We start from the raw sequence: 17,671 nt of genomic DNA on the forward strand, positions 1-17,671 counted from the left end.
TCTCTATTATTTCCCCTGACATTTCTCTAAAAGTTATCACATTTCATAATTTACAAACTTCTCCAGTCCCAGAAAGTTTTCCTCCATCCCAAACTACAATGCTACTATTGACGGTAAATTACAATAATAGAAGGTACTAGAGTCCTGGCAAATATAAAACGCTTTATAATGTCTCATTATTAATTACTATTCTAACTGCTATAGACTTGATTTCTAACTATGGGCAAGTCACTCTTTGTGGCTTAATTACTTTCCTCATACAATTTTAATAACAGTAGTGAGTGACCTATTTCACAAGACTATTGTGAAGGATAGTAAAAATTATCAGATAAAAGCTTATGAAAGCTTATTCCTAATTAACAATCATGCCGCCTATTGGCTCTCAATATCTAAAGACATGGCCTATCAAGGTCAGTGCCCCCAAAACAAAACACAAGTCGCTCCTGAGCCACCAGGGAGACTGCAGTTCCTGAAGCAACCAGCTCACACTTCACCTGCCCCACTTGCCGTCTCCAAACCTACCAAGCCCAGGGGACGGTACTGCGCAGGGAGTTCAGCCCTTGCACCTAAGTCTGACAAGATAAACAACATAGGGGGAGAAAAAACAATGTCACAATCACTGCTAGGTTTTAAAAACCTAACACCTTGGAACAGAAGGGGATGTGGCAGTCTGTGCTCTGTGGGGAGGCCATTTGTGCAACAGCAGAACCTCGCAGCTTTCCACTCCTTATATGTGCAAGTGCAAACCCTCACCCACAGCACTCTGTACTCACCCAGAGGTACATCATGTCAGATCGGGCTGCTCAAACTCAGCGGTCAGTGGATCCTGGACTGCAAAAAGGCACTTCAGTGAACCGCAGGAAAGAAGATGCCAGAACTGGGGGGCAAGGGTTTGAGGTGGGGAGAAACCCCCCAAAATCACTTGAGTTAAAAAATCCTAAAAAAAAAGAAAAGACTGGTCTCCTCCCCCCTCCTCTCCAGCTGACTGTTCTGTTGTTCTCTCTCCTCCCTCTCACCCTCCCTTCGTCCCTCCCTCTCTCTCTCCCTTTCTCTCTCTCTCTCTCTCTCTCTCTCTCTCTCTGGGAGTTCCCAGCCCTGAGTATCTGAACTAGAGTGTACAGCACACTCTCTCTGTATTTGCCTTCAGGGAATCTCTCTCTGCAATTCTACTTCTAGAAACACAATCACCACTCACAAAGATTATTGCAAAAGACAGGGATGGGTGGGGTCAGTAATAAACCACCAGCACCAGTTTCTAGTGCTAGATATACATTAGTTTAAGATGAGTTCTTTAAACATGAATGAAGCAATCGAAAATCTCTGCCCTCTAAGATCAAGGCGAGTGAGCCAAGCTTTCCCTCTGCCCCAATTGTGGAGCCCCTTGCAGAAGCCAAGCACGCACACAGAACCTGCTCAGGGCCCACATTCCTTTCTCACAATGTCTGCTTGACACCACTATTCTTTATGTCATTTCACCACTAATAATTCTTAATCTTACAAGATTTTAAAACACAGGAAAACTTAAGATATAAAACTGAACAGGCTTTTCATCTTTTTCATTACTACTGCCCCAGTTCAGATCAACACAGCCTGGCTTCTGAAGGAGTCAAGTGGATCATGAGCTCATAGCATGGTACAGACACTTTACTCACCACGCAGACAGGCTAAGGTGCACGGCCTGGGTTTCAATTCTAGATCTACAAGTACTATCATTATGGCCTGGGGAAAGTTTCCAACCTGTCCAGGCTTCTGTTTCCTCTACCAAAAAATAGGTATAATACTCCTTTCAGAGGTGTTGTAATGATATAACTACGTAAACTGTCTGCCATGTTCCTGGTGACCATGTTTTCTAATTTTAATTCAGTTCAAACATTTATTAAGTGCCTCCTATATGCCAGGCGAGTTTTCATTCATTATGCCCAGTGGTGAACAGGTATTATCAAATCACCTGTCCTAATGGTTTTTATTCAAAAAATCACTTAATTATCCCCAATATTCTAATGCCAGTGTCAATGCCCATACGTGTTCCTTGCTTCCCTGACCCATTTCTCCATGTTCCAATCCAAAAGCACACCCCAGCTGTGAGTGAGCTCTCCTTTCTCTGTGGGGACTGGTGTTTGTAACACGGCATTGACTATCTCTGTGGGCTACTTCTCCAAGTATTCCTATAGCAAACCACTTCTCCTCTGCACATCTTCCTCGGTGGAGACCTAACATCTCTTCTTGGCTCATCTATTTTTGGCCATGGAGTCTTTTGCATAGTACCTAGCACACAGTAGGTGCACAAAACATTCTCAAAGGGTAATAGGTTTTGAGGAATATTCCACTCCTTCCCACTCATTAAAGAAAAAACAAAACAAAATAAAAAGCAAACAAAAACCGCCTTCCAGCTGCCTCAGGGTTTTGGCTCCCCCTCAGACATGTTGAAACAGCTCCTTCCTGCTTATAAAATCTCCAAGTAAGGTCTACAAGTCTCACTTTCAAGGTAGGCCCCATGCAGGTACTTTCACTCTCCCTACCTAACATTCCCACTGTGCGTGCTCTGGGCTTAGTTACCTGCCATAGTGGGGTTTCTTCCTCTTAGGGTAGAAATAGAATCACTTTTACTTTTCTTTCACACTGAACGCATTCCACAGGCGAACCTTTTCTCTCCTCCCACCTTAAACTCCCAGCTCATTTAAACTTGGAGAGGTGGGGCAGGTATTCTTCTTGGCCTCACCCAAACCTTTTCTTTTTCTCTACATAGAACCTCTCTACTTCTTCTGAAGGCAAGATTACTACATTTCTAGCACAAAAGAGGAGAAAGAACTTCCAAGCCTGAAACTGAGATGGCCTGTTTTCTAAATAAAAGAAAGAAGAAAAATAAATCTTGACTTTCCGTAAAGTGTTACTTAGAATCTTTTACATGTCCATAATCAGTTTTTATACACAACTTTCCTCTCTAGTTTCATAACTCATGCCCTAAATCTTAAGTCACCAACACTCCCTATACCATACTCTAAATAACTATATTAAAATTACACTGATAAGAGATTCATTTTTTCAAATTCTTTGAAGAGTCTGTTATTACTTGACACTCATTTTTTTTTTTTTTTTAACCTCAAATGTTTTAATGGTGGGATCTTATTCACTGTGTACAGGATTCTCTAAAGAGACCACCTGGCTGGGTGCTCAAACCACATGGGCTGACCCAAAAGACACCAAAACCAAGAGTTGCTCGGGAGGCACTAAATGTTGACGGTCTTGGCCGGCTTCACATCCTCAATTTCAGCAGACAGCCAGAAGTAAGTGTGATGAAGCCACAGCACCTCAATGGCTTTGAGTTCCAGTGGTGTTGCCTGAATACCAAGGTCTTCTAAGCTTGGCAGGTGAGACAAGGTCATGCCTGTGATGTGAATACGCTCCACTTTATTCCTTGTTGTCCAGGACTCAAATAGGCTTATTTCAAAGTCTCTTGCTACCCACTGATAGGCAAAAGGTGGCAAGGGGTATGGGAGGAAGAGTCTGTGAGCCACAGCAAAGATGTACTTCACCAGGTCAAAGAGGAGGTACCGATTTGGCCCAACGAAAGCAAAGGTTTTCCCGTTGGCATCAGGTTCCTTAACTGCATTAACAATTCCTTTGGATACATCTACAACATATACTGGTTGTTTAACTGCCTTCCAGCCCAAGGAAACAAGGGGTATAGCACCAAACCAACACATATTTGCAAAATAATTAAGGAATCTATCCTCTCTTCCACAGATGTCCAACAGCTTTACGATAATGGCTTCTGGAAATGCATCTCTCATTGCTTTCTCTCCAACAGCCTTATTTCTCAAATATCTAGAAGAGCTTTTAATATTCACATTCAGATGTGCAACATGAATGAATTTTCCAACTCCAGCTTCCTTGGACACCTGAGCAATTGCTTGGGGAATCTTCACAAAAACATCCTCAAAATCAAAGTTTTTGGTTTCCCAGTCTCGTCCAACAAGATTTATGACCACATTGCTGTGTTCCACTACTCATTGGATAGAATCTTTATCTCTTGCGTCCCATTCCAGAAACAGAAGCTAGCCCAGGTCTCCCATGGGACGAAGGTGCATGATGTCACATGTATCACACCGATAGGGTATGATCACCTGTGACCCCACGCGTCCAAGGTGGTTGACAACACATCGTCCCAGGAATCCTGTTGCTCCAAACCCAGTGGCCACAATCCCACTGACTTGAGGAACATCCACCTTTCCCATGAGGTATGAGGGCATGATGAAGCTGGCAATGGAGTGGACTGTGACACACGGATGTGGCTATTGCAGTAATGGCAGAATGTGACATTGGCAGGGCCCAGACAACCCGGGATTGTGCAGCGGCCGCCATCTCCCACAATCCCCCTTTTTTTTTTTTTTTTTTTTTTTCTGAGACAGGGTCTCACTCCGTAGCCCAGGCTGCAGTGCAGTGGCGTGATCTCGGCTCATCACAACCTCTGCCTCCCAGGCTCAAGCGATCCTCCCACCTCAGCCTCCAGAGTAGCTGGGACCACAGGCGCACGCCACCACACCTAGTTAAGTTTTTTGTATTTTTGATAGAAACGGGGTTTCACTATGTTGCCCAGGTTGGTCTCGAACTCCTGACCTCAAGCGATCCACCTGCCTGGGCCTCCCAAAGTGTGGGATTACAGGCATGAGCCACCATGACCACTGGCAGTCATTCATTCTTAACCAAGTATCAATAAAATAAATACAATGAAATTCTGGATCTTCATACTGTAACTTTATAGTGTTAGCTTTTAATCAAGTTTGGGATAGGATAAAGATAAAAGGTTGGGCGTGATGACTCACGCCTGTAATCCCAGCACTTTGGGAGGCCGAGGTAGGTGGATCACCTGAGGTCAAGACCAGCCTGACCAACATGAGAAACCCTGTCTCTACTAAAAATACAAAAATTAGCTGGGCATGGTGGCACATGCCTGTAATCCCAGCTACTCAGGAGGCTGAGGCAGGAGAATTGCTTGAACCCGGGAGGCGGAGGTTGTGGTGAGCCGAGATCTAGCCATTGCACTCCAGCCTGAGCAACAAGAGCAAAATTCTGTCTCAAAAATAAAATAAAATAAAATAAAAGATAAAAGACATACCCTGCAGCAAAGGAGGAGAAAAATACCAAGAAAAGAAACCCTCAAAATAAAGAAAAGTTTAAATATGTCACCAAAACTCTGCAAACTACCTCTAAAACTCCCATGGGTGGAACCATCATAAACTTCTTTGGAACCACAGGAAGGGCTTGTAAATTCCTATTATAAATGCATCTATTTCTTTTCTGATCACAATCTTTAAAATTAGGGGGTCAGTCTGGACAGAAATAAAACTCTTCTGTATGTTTCCTTTACGAAAACATACAAAAACCAAAAACCCACAGGGAAGCTAAGTTATCTTTTTCATTCATGCTCCTGCATGTTCACATTTTTCTACCTTTAAAACAAAACAAACCAAAAAAAACAAGGAAGAAAAAAAGGGGAACAAAGTGGTAGGAGAAGAAAAAAATTTATTTCCAATTATCAAAGTCAAATAAGGAAAGCTATGCTTTATAGCTATATACAATTCACATTAAGAGACAAAAAGCTGTAAAAACTCCACACTATAAAGAGACTCTAAAAAGAATCACAGTCTTATACACAGAGATTAAGATGCATACATACTTCATTCTATCAGGAGAGCATGTTATCAGACTTTGTGACTGATAGCTTATCACCCTGTCTATTAGTTCAGAGGAGAGAATGTGTCAATTTGAGCATTGAAGAAAGTCTTCTGAGGAGGGCCCACAGAGGAAGTTTCTGGCATGCTTGCTTCTGAGAAAGAAAAATCAGATAATCTGGGACAGCAATATGGGTATTGCCAATAATTCTAACCTTGCCTCCTGAATTCCTACATCTCAAAAATGCTGGATTTTGCAATGTGAGTCTGGTGGGCAGAAAGGGTTTGGAGCCACATTTTAGATTCTCTGCCTCTGACTCCAATAATTCAAGAGGCTACTTGTTTTGTTTGTTTTTGAGACAGAGTCTCACTCCGTGGCCCAGGCTGGAGAGCAGTGGCATGATCTCGGCTCACTGTAACCTCCGCCTCCCAGGTTCAAGTGATTCTCCTGTCTCAACCTCCCAAGTAGCTGGGATTACAGGTGCCTGCCACCATACCCAGCTATTTTTGTATTTTTAGTAGACACAAGGTTTCACCATGTTGGCCAGGCTGAGAGGCTACTTGTTTTATACGAGTTTCTCTGTGGTTGTAAGAGGATAGTGGGGGGAAGTAGGTATACCGGGGGAGCCAGCATAATTTCTCAAAAATGTACCTGAGAAATCAGGCACTAAAAATTTTTCAGAAGAAATCTGAGGCAACCCTCTATACATAGTTTATATTCCTATCACTTCCTGGACTGGTAGAGACAATACAGACTCACCAAAACAACACTGAGGTAGAGAAATGAGATGTATGAGTATTGTCTATGAAGCTGACTTAAAAAAAAAAAAAAAGTTGAAAGAATGAGGTTCTTTTTCCCTCACTTCCTCTCAGCTTAAAATAGCAGGGATTCCCACAGGGCAATCTCTAATAGAATTCTGCTACTCATATGTGACACATGGACCAGCATCAGCAGAATGAGCATCAACTGGAAACTCCCTGGATTTGAAGAATCTCAGAATCTCAGGCCCCACCCTAGACTTACAAAATCAAAATCAAATGATAACAAAAGCCCCAGGTAACAACTCTCAGGCACACTGAAATCTGAGAAGCTGGTCTAGACAGAGGCACTGGCCACATGCAGCAGTAGCGACTCATGGGAGAAGGGGTAGATATGGTTGCCACTTTCTAGCTAGGGGATGTAAACCACCCTGGAAGACAAAACAGTGAACATTCCTCTCCCACTTGCTGATTTCAATGTAACACCACCAACCGCTACTATTTACTCAGAGCACATTATGTGCCACAACTTTGCATGCATTATCTCATTGCATCTTCACAGTATCTCTGTAAGACAGGCCCTATTATCTTTTTCACAGATCAAAGGAAATTGAGGCCCAAAGTGGTTACATAATACACTCATGGTCTCACAGCTAGTGAATAAAGAGCCAAAAGTTCAACGTTCGTTTTTAAGACTCCAAGATCATTTCCACTAAACCATACCTATTCACTGACAAAACTGAATCAAGACTGGAAAAAAATCACTGAAAAACTTACCTTGGATATAACCCTGCACTCTACCTCTGACCATTAACAAGACTTTAAATAACAAATGAAGCCAGGTGTGGTGATGTGAGCCTGTAATCCTAGCTTCTCAGGAGGCTGAGGCAGGAGGGTTTGCTTGAGCTCAGGAGTTTGAGACCAGCCTGGGCAACATAGTAAAACTCTCATCTCAAGAAAAAAGTAAAAAACAACAACAAACGACAGAGATAGGGTTTGGGAGTTGGTGTACACATACTGTACGTGTGCACTGGCCAAAACACTGCTACTACTGATGTCATTAAGAGAAGAGACCCAGAAACTTCTGTGAATGGTGGTTACCTTCTATGATGTCTAAACTAAGCTCTAGATGTATACATGGAGAAAGCGGTCCATCTCAAAGCTAGCCTCTTGGGAAAGGCAATTAAGTGATTTGTTAGAGTTCTTACTCCCAGTTATTAGGAAACCCAGAGCTACTATCCCTAAAACAGAAAACCGCATTATCTTGGCTGGGCGCGGTGGCTCACACCTATAATCCTAGCAATTTGGGAGGCTGAGGCAGGCAGATCACTTGAGGTCAGGAGTTCAAGACCAGCCTGGCCAACATGGTGAAACCCCATCTCTGCTGAAAATACAAAAATTAGCCAGGAGTGGTGGTGCATCTGTAGTCTCAGCTACTCAGGAGGCTGAGGCAGGAGAATCGCTTGAACCCTAGAGGCAGAGGTTGCAGTCAGCTGAGAATGCACCACTGCACTCCAGCCTGGGCGACAGAGTGAGACTCTGTCTCAAAAAAAAAAAAAAAAGAAAAGAAAAGAAAAGAAAAAAGAAAAGCTGCATCATCTTAAAAGGCCCGTCTTTCCTTATTATGTTTCAATTATACTCTCAAAGAACTTCCCTTACTTCTAACTAGCTTTCTCTGGTATCGTCTCCCTACAATTTTTGACCTCATGAAGTCCTCCCATCCCAACCACTTTTCCATTATCTGCCCACTCCGGTTCTGCACCCCCTTTGTCCAATTTTGATGCCGTGTTCCATAATTACAATCTCTCCCTTGCAAATACCCTCAATCATTTGTCCTCTCCATCACTGCCATCTGACAAAACTCCAATCCTGGTTAAATCCAATTGTCTGCCTTTTCTAGTGCCTATGCCCAATCAGCTGAATGTTGCTGAAGAAAAATCACATAACCAAGCTGAATGACTTCACTATATATTCATGATCACAAACCTCAAATGGACACTCAACGGTGCCAAGCAATCCACCAAAGCTGCCCTTGAAAGCTTTCCTACTCCCCAAAATGACTATTTCTTGCTTCTCCTCAAACCTCCCTCATTCACTCTTCACTACCTACTCTCAGCTAATTTTCTTATTTTATTTTTTGTCTGTTTGTTTTGAGACAGGATCTCACTCTGTCGCCCAGGCTGGAGTGCAGTGGTGCGATCATGGCTCACTGCAGCCTTGACCTCCTGGGCTCAAACTATTCTCCCACCTCAGCCTCCCAAGTGGCTGGAACTACATGCACATGCCACCACGCTCAGCTAATTTAAAAAAAAAAAAAAAAAATTTAGAGAAGGGGCGGGTCTCACTATGTTGCCCAGACTAGTCTTGAATTCCTGGGTTCAAGCAATCTTCCTACCCCAGCCTCCCAAAATGCAGGGATTGCAGCCATGAGCCACTACACACAACCTCTTAGCTAATTTTCTGTGTCATTTTAAATGAGAAGCATTCAGCCAGTATCTTCTTACCACTAAATCTAATGTCCTATAATAAGTAAATGATTAAATGAACCCTAATTTTTTAAAGTTCTCCTTTGACCCCTCATCTCCCTCCAGCTACCTGCTATTTCCCTGCTCACCATTTCAGGGCAAATTGTCTTGAAAAAGTTGTTGTCTATATCTGTCTCAATTTCTTCACTTCTCATTTTCTTCAATCTACTCAAAACAAAGTTTCCAAGCCCTCCACTCCATTAAATCAACTTATCAAGGTCTACTACTTCCACATTTATCTGACCTCTTAGCAGGATTCAACAAAGCTGACAAACTTCTTAAAACATTCTCTTCTTCTGGCTTCTGAAATACTACAATGCCATTTTTTTTGTTTTTTCATGCATCACTGGTTACTGTTTCAGTATCTTTTTATGGCTTCTCCCTCGACAGACCTCTAAAAGGCAAGTGTTCCTTGGGGTTCAATCCTGAGTCATCTTCTCTAAGTTGTCTCATCCATTCCCATCACTTCAAATACCATCAACATGTTAATAACTACCAAGTTACACCCCTAGCAGAGACTTCTCCCCATGCTCCAATATGACTACTTAGCTGTCACACAAGCATGTCAAACTCAACATGCCCAGAACTGGGTCCTTAATTCTCCACCATCACCACCCTTGAAGTCCCCTGGTACTACCTGACAATTATGAAAGCCAGAAACCCTTCCCTCACCCCTCATCCCTCACATCCAACCTACAGCAACTTCTGTGTGTGTGACTTCACTCGACCTCCACTGCCTTAAACCACCTTAACCCAAAGCCACCATCATCTCTTCCCTGAATATCACACTAGTTTCCCCATTTCCATTGTTGCTCCCTTCCAAAACACCCATCACACAGCAGCCAGAGAAACTTTGTAAAACAAACACCAGATCTTATCACTCTCCTACTTCTACGGCATCACATTTTTTTTCTTTCCAAACTCCTTATGATGGTCTTTAAGGTCCTATATGATCTGCTATGTGCCCACTTCTCCAACCTCACTTCATACCGTATCTCCTCTCAATCACTATTCTAAAGACACTGATTTTGTGTCAATTCCTCTCCCCCACACCCCTTCATTCCCTCTTTCTGAAATCCCTCCTCGTTCCGCCTTCATTCTTTGCAAGCTAGGCTCCTTCTTATCTTTTAGAACTCAGCTTAAATATCACTTCCTCAAATAAAACTCTCCAGACTCCTCTATCTAGTTGGAGGTCTTTCCCCACAAGCCCATACTCTCTGTTACTGTGCCCTGTTTATGTTCTTCCTAGCAGTTACCAAAATCTTTAATTATTTATGCTTTTTTTTGTTACGGATTTCTCCATTAGAAAGTAATGTTTTGTGTATGTCAGATACAACTGAAATCTTCTACTATGAAACGTTTTATCCTTTGACTTTTTGTTAGGGAAGGTCAAAGTTATTTGTAGGAGTTTCTGGCACTCAGGCAACTGTCTAACCAAGTCCTATAAATAAAGTTAGAGTGCTACTAATTTCACCCTAGTTACCAAAAGGACTCACAGCTTTGCTACAGATATAAACCACAAATAAATGCTGGTATCAATGGCTTTAAAATGCTACACTTTGAAATAATCATAACGTCAATATGAGAAGGCAGTTCCAATTTAATCATTTACTTTAAGCTAATCTGATAATCTACATTCCAAATTGTCTCCCTTCCAAAACTATAAATTTATTCTTCTCAGCACAATAAAATAATAGCATCCCAGTTCAAGCTCTCCTCTAATCAAGCTTGCTGTATATGTTAATTAACTAGAGTCTAGAACTATGTCGTCTAACATGCAGCCAGTTGTCATATGTGGTTATGTGAATTTAACTTAATTAAAATTAAAATTTCAGTTACTTAATACTAGCCACATGTCAAGTGCTCAAGAGCCATGTGAGGATAGTGGCTATCATAATGGATAGGGCAGACATAAAACATTTCTATCATCACAGAAAGGTCTATTAGACAGAGCTGTCCTAGAACATGGTAATAACCAGGAAGCAAAAAGGCCCTCTAAGTATCCAGAATTCCAAAACATTCATTCCAAAATTTTCATCAGCAGGAAAACTCCATCAGACCTTCTCTCTGAATCTATTTATTTTTATTTTAGGAATATTTCTCTCCTGGTTATCTGGCTAATTGTCCACCAAAAATTTACAAAGCAAATTAAGAAAGGGAACTGGGAAGCAGTGGGGAATAAGTACCAGAGGAAAAAGGAATATTATGTTAGAGGCAGCCAACACAGGAAACAAGAAAGATGAAGAGAAAAAAAATCTAAAAAGCAGGTAAAATAGATAGATGATATATGTCAAAATGGTGTCACTTAGTAAGGCAAAACCAGCAAAAGCTCCTGAAATATTACTCTTTTATATTCCTAAACAATACTGATGCTGATAACTGTGTTAAAACTATTTTAAAATGCCCACTATTTTACTGTTAAGAAGAAATAAATTTTATAGTTATACAACACAATTTAGAAGGATTTATTTCTGAAATGACTGAATCTTAAATACCTTGGTCCTTAAAGAAGGGAAAATCCTCTCAGCTGGTTAGGATACTCAGCCATCAAGAAGAGAAATATTCTGCACAAATTCAAGAGTTCAGTCCCTTGAATATGAATGAATGCTGTTTACAGAGCAGGTATAGATATCAAAGTAAGACAAGACTCTTCTGTTTAATGAATTATGGCTTATCCATACAGTGAAACACTGAACAGTATAGCCTTGGGGGAGGGGATGAGGAAGCTCTTAAAATACCATTATGAAATACTCTAATAGAGTCATGTACTGCATAACAATGTTTCAGTCAATGATGGAACACATATGCCATGGTGGTCCCGTAAGATGATAATGCCATATTTTTACTGTGCCTTGTCCATGCTTAGATATGTTTAAATATAAAAATATTTGCCATTGTGTTACAATTGCCTACAGTAATCAGCAGAGTAACATGCTGTACTGGTTTGCAGCCTAAAGGCATTAGGCTGTACCATATATAATATATAGTCAGGTATACATCTAGGTTTGTGTAAGTACATTCCATGATGTTTTCACAATGAAGTCACCTAACGACACATTTCTCAAAACGTATCCTTATCATAAAGCCATGCATACTGCGTATGTCATTAAGTGGAAAAAAGAAAGGTTTAGCAATGGTTTTAAAACCAGTGGTTTTTTAAATGGGAGGAAAAGATCAAAGGAGGAATTATACACAAGAAGTAAAAAACACCCAGTGCCTGTAGGGGAAAGACACTGGGGACTCAAGACAGAAATGGGAGAGCAACTTTTCACGATATGACCATTTTCTACTTTTAAAATATTAACTTATGTAAATGTTATTTATTCAAAACACAATAATCATACATTTTATAAAAGCAAGTTCTCTATCCCTAAGAAATGTATAATGTAATGACTTACCCAGGCTTCAAAAAACAAAAGAAAAAAAAATCACGCTTTTTCCTTTACCAATGGTCAGATATTTAAATATTTCACACATACTTTATTCTTACTTAAAACCTCATTCTACTGCCTGGCATAGTGGCTCATGTCTGTAATCCCAGCACTTTCTGGGGCCGAGGCAGGCAGATCTCGTCAGGTCAGGAGGCCAGCCTGGCCAACACAGTGAAACCCCATCTCTACTAAAAATACAAAAATTAGCCAGGCGTGGTGGCGCACACCTGTTAGTCCAGCTACTTGGGTGGTTGAGTCAAAAGAATTGCTTGAACCCAGGAAGTGGAGGCTGCAGTGAGCCAAGATCACGCCACTGCATCCCAGCCTGGCCAACAGAGGAAGACTCTGTCCCAAAAAAACAAACAAACAAACAAACAAACAAACAAAAAACCAAAAAACTTTCTATACCATTTGAATTTCCATTTCCAACAAACTAATCAATTTTGGAAAAAAACTCAAACTTGATCTTAAAATGGAAACTGCAGTGATCCTTATCATAATCTTGTATTACTTAGCTTTTAAAAAATCTTTGCATAAAGGTATATACATTTCAAGAAAAAAATCATCTTGTTGGAAAACATGGCAAAGACTGGTTGAAAATCTCCCAGGGAAGCCGCAGAATGGTCTTCTGTATCATGTGGGAGATAAGGTTGGGTCACTCTGATAGGCCCTGGAGCTGAGAATGCTAGTGGTTTCCCAGTATCCTCTCTTCCCTTCTTCCTTAGTAACAAAACCCCAGTTTTCATTTTAGCATATTACTGTACACGCTTCTCCAGAAAAGGACTACATTTTCCATCCTCCACTACAGCTACATATGGCCCTAAGACTAATTCCGACCAATGAGATATAAGCAGAAATGTTACGTGGAACTTCCTGGAAGTTTTCTTAGGTAGGGGAGGGGACACCCCTCTTTTCTTCCTCTCAAACTGCTTTGTGGAAAGGGGGAAATGATGGCTGAATCATCTAGGCCCATCCTACAGTCAGAGAAGCAAACAGCAGTAAGGATCCTAGATCCTTGGTAACCAGAGAGCACCATATTAGCCTGGACTGCCTAATTCCAGACTTCTTTTTCATGAAAGACAAATGAATCTCTCTCTTGTTAAGATTCTGTGTGGGGAAGAGGAGATTGTTATATGCAGCTGAACTTAATCCTAAATGTTTTCAACAATAAATTATTTACTTTAACTTAAAAATCAAAACTCAATTTTTTTTTTTTTTTTTTTGAAACAGAGTGTTGCTCCGTCGCACAGGCTGGAATGCAGTGGCGTGACTCCAGCTCACTGCAACCTTCACCTCCCAGATTCAACAGATTCTTGTGCTCAGCCTCCCAAGTAGCTGGGATTACAGTTACCCACCACCATGCCCAGCTAATTTTTGTATTTTTAGTGGAGACGGGTTTTTGTCACATCGGCCACACTGATCTCGAACTTCTGACCTTAAGAGATCTGCCTGCCTCGACCTCCCAAAGTGCTGGAATTACAGGTGTGAGCCACTGTGCCCTGCCCAAAACTCAATTTCACTTGAGACAACAGAAAGCTTTATGCACATCAACAGTGTGCAAATTTGATGACCAAAACAGAGACTGTCAAAGAATCTTGAAATGTCTATTTCAAATGTTTAGGCCAAGAAGTCAACTGGTGTGTCACTCTGATCTACTATCCATAACTTTTCCACACCAAAATGATAGAAATAAAATTTTAACTTAACCATTCTTGAATTCATATAATGAGAAAGAGTCAAATATGGACACACTCAGTTTCTTCATCTGCAAAATGGAGTTAATAATGCCTATATTACAGGGACGTTGTCAAACCCAAATAGAGAACAAATGTTCTTCAACTTACAATGGGATTTTGTCCCTATAAACTCATCATAAGTTGAAAATACAAGTAAGTCAAAAATGCATTTAACACACCTAACCTACCAAACTTCATAGCTTAGCCTAGCCTACCTTAAACATGCTCAGAACATTTACATTAGGTTACAGTTGGGTAAAAACATTTAATACAATGCCTATTTCATAATAAAGTATTGAATATCTCATGTAATTTACTGAATATTATAATAAAAGTGAAAAAATGGGTACTCGGTCGGTTTCTACTGAATGAACATTGGTTTCTACTGAATGTGTATTGCTTTTGTACCATTGTAAAGTCAGAAAACTGTTAAGTAGAACCATTCTAAGTTGTGGATGGTTCAACATCTGTTATGTTAAGCTATTATGTAAACAGAGCAATATATACTATCGTTATCATTACAATTACCACCACAATAACCAATTGGTAAATATGAGTCACAAAACAAAAAATACTAGATGAAAGCTATTAAATAGGCAGAAACTTAGGTTTGGGGCTCAAGGAATTCAGTGAACTTGCCAAGCCTCTTCACCCAATTTCTCATCTCGCTATCTTTTTTTTTTTTTTTGAGATGGAGTCTCGCTTTGTCGCCCAGGCTGGAGTGCAGTGGCACGATCTCAGCTCACTGCAACCTCCACCTCCCAGGTTCACGCCATTCTCCTGCCTCAGCCTCCCAAGTAGCTGGGACTACAGGCGCCCGCCACCACGCCTGACTAATTTTTTGTATTTTTAGTAGAGACAGGGTTTCACTGTGTTAGTCAGGATGGTCTCGATCTCCTGACCTCGTGATCCGCCCACCTCGGCCTCCCAAAGTGCTGGAATTACAGGCATAAGCCACCGCGCCCAGCACATCTCGCTATCTTTCAGAAAATCATTGTATCAGGTTTGGTGCAGTGGCTCATGCTTCTAGTTGCAGCTGCTCAAGAGGCCAAGGGGAGAGGATCGCTTGGGGCCAGGAATTTGAGACCAGCCTAAGCCACAGAGCAAAATCCAGTCTCTTAAACACAGATATATGAAAAAATATACATTACATCAGGAATTTCAGTTTCCTTCTTTAAAGTATGGGGGGAAAGAAGGGAGTTGAGAGGTTGTAAGGGGAGAAAAAGAACAACAGCAGTAAAAGGCTTAAAGTAATTAGGAAGTCAGATACACTTGAAATACGTAACCCTGTTTTAGCATTTTACAAGTTGTCAGAAGGTAATACAACAATTTTAAAAGTAATGCTAGCAATATTTTTCTTCATTCAAAAGAAAACTACTAAATACAAATATAGTTTCCACTTAGTATGCAACAATCTATCATGAAAAGTGCGATGTCTCCGAGCAATGTCTTCGAGAAATAAGGGTAACATGTGAGTCCCCCTGTTGGAGCACAGTGGCTTGATCTTGGCTCACTGCAACCTCTGCCTCCTGGATTCAAGTGATTCTCCTGCCTCAGCCTCCTGGGTAGCTGGGATTACAGGCACAAGCCACCATACCCGGTTAATGTTTTTGTATTTTTAGTAGAGACAGGTTTCGCCATGTTGGCCAGGCTGGTCTCCAACTCCTGACCTTAGGTGATCCACCCACCTTGGCCTCCCAAAGTGCTGGGATTATAGGCGTGAGCCACTGTGCCCAGCCTTACTTTCTTTTTTAGGCAGAAAAAGAAGATAATTTTTAACCTGTTACCCAAAGGCATAGACAATATAAATGTAATCTATTTAATTTCAACAAAGTCATGATTTTTTGCTCTTTAAACAAAATATAACTGAATCTCTTTAACTTTTATACTTAAAATGATTTAACTTCTCCAAAATGTGTTTAAAGTTTGAAAAAAAGCCAATGAAGTCACTTCCTGAAGCCATTAATTCATCTTTTTAACACTACTTCTGGTGACTTTAATCCACACACACATTGTACATGAGTCATACTGGTGCTGTGTTATTCAATTCACTATATTTTGAAAAGTACTCTATGGTCAAATTAACTTTGAGAAACACGGTTTAAGCAATTTTATTGTTTGCCCAATTTGAATTTTCGCAGGCTTCTAACAGGATACTTAAATTAATAGATGCTTTTTTACAAATTTCACATATACTCATAGGAAGAAAACAAGCTATCCAGGGGTGTCAGAGATAGCTAGCTGACAGGCAGACAGATGCCAAGAATTTGCTCCACAATTTAAAGGGCTACAATCAGGATAACAGAAGTGTGAGAAACAGACTCAGACAGCTTAAGCGTTTTTGTTTCCCAGAAGGAATACCAATGGAAGGCATATCATTGTCCATTTCCATACCTTTCTGTTCTGAATAGCCATATCCAAGCAGCTTTACTGTGTGTGAGATTCCTGGAGAATCAGAACTACTCCCACTTCCCTAGATGATTCACTTGTAATGCCAACTTATGTGTCTGAAGGCATGCAAAGGAGGTTGAGGGTCTTCTGAACTAGTGGAAGAAAACTGAAATAACATTATTTTCTGAGAAGGTAATCTATTTTAATCCACACAAATCCACTGGGCTTTACCATTCTATCCCATATCTAAGCAATGGCTGCAGCATCAAAATGCTCCTAAAAATTAGTACATGCCAAACTCTATAAACTTATTTTCAGGCTATGACTTTACTTTTAATAACATAAATGAGTTCAGTGGGACTTACTTTAATTATTTCTGAAATGGTTTATTTTTAGTAAATATAATAGTCCCCCACATGGAAAGCTATAACCACGCCAAAAATTTTCTAGGAGGAGATAAAACCCTATTTATAGACCTATCAGTTGCTCCTTGCTTAGGTTGTAACATAGTTTCCACTTTAAGCCTGATATGACCTCCCGGGACTTCTCTGGTCTCTAATAATGTCCCTTTCATCCTGAAGTTTCCCACATTTATCTTTATCTCCGCCGGGTACTTAAGTTAAGCTACTATGGGTTGGGGGAAGGGAGAAGGAAAGAATCTCCTTTGTAAAAGTCATCTCCTACAGAAGAGTTTTAGGTAATTTTCAGGAACTTAAAAAATGAAAGACAGTTCTTCACTTGGTGGGCTTTTTTGGGAGAGAACCTCATAAATATTCAACAATCATCAGGAATACTGCTACACAGTAATCAATGCATATGGGAAATGGAAATGGCAACAAGGCCTACTAGGGTCTTAATCGACCTCTGATTTATCTTAAAGTTTTGCATCTTTTAAAAATCCAACAAGAGTAAAGGTATTTTAATATACAGGATACTACATTCTCTAACCAAAGGAAAGCTAATCAAGGGAGCCAAAATATAAATAAATGTAAGAAAATTTTTCCTAAAAATTGTGATCTCAGGGATTAAGTTGTTATTATTGGTGTTGTTTACATTAGCTGCTGGTATCTTTACACTCCTCACTTAAAATGCTAATTGGTGGAATCTCCCCTTCCCAATCTCTGCCTATGACTCCATCAACAATTTTAGAAGGTATA

The 17,671-nt window shown here is 40.6% G+C and overlaps 1 protein-coding gene and 1 pseudogene across 27 annotated transcripts in view; both read right to left on the reverse strand.

Annotated features, from left to right (window-relative positions):
• RBFOX2 (RNA binding fox-1 homolog 2) overlaps positions 1-17,671 on the reverse strand; it is a 291,171-nt gene that overhangs the window by 153,954 nt on the left and 119,546 nt on the right. Inside the window, exon 1 of one of the 27 annotated variants that reach the window (XM_063723037.1) lies at positions 774-1,128. The exons of 22 other annotated variants lie outside the window; for them this stretch is intronic. In XM_063723037.1, coding sequence (XP_063579107.1) covers positions 774-788 — 15 coding nt within the window. In that variant the 5' untranslated portion in view covers positions 789-1,128. Of the gene's footprint in view, positions 1-773; positions 1,129-17,671 lie in introns of those variants that run through there. 4 more of the 27 variants (XM_054543747.2, XM_063723036.1, XM_063723038.1 and 1 more) reach the window with 4 other exon arrangements.
• LOC100938568 (NADH dehydrogenase [ubiquinone] 1 alpha subcomplex subunit 9, mitochondrial-like) lies at positions 1,226-4,914 on the reverse strand (annotated as a pseudogene).

The sequence above is a fragment of the Pongo abelii genome, chromosome 23 (assembly GCF_028885655.2).
Source record: "Pongo abelii isolate AG06213 chromosome 23, NHGRI_mPonAbe1-v2.0_pri, whole genome shotgun sequence".
NCBI classification, from domain to species: Eukaryota; Metazoa; Chordata; class Mammalia; order Primates; family Hominidae; genus Pongo; species Pongo abelii.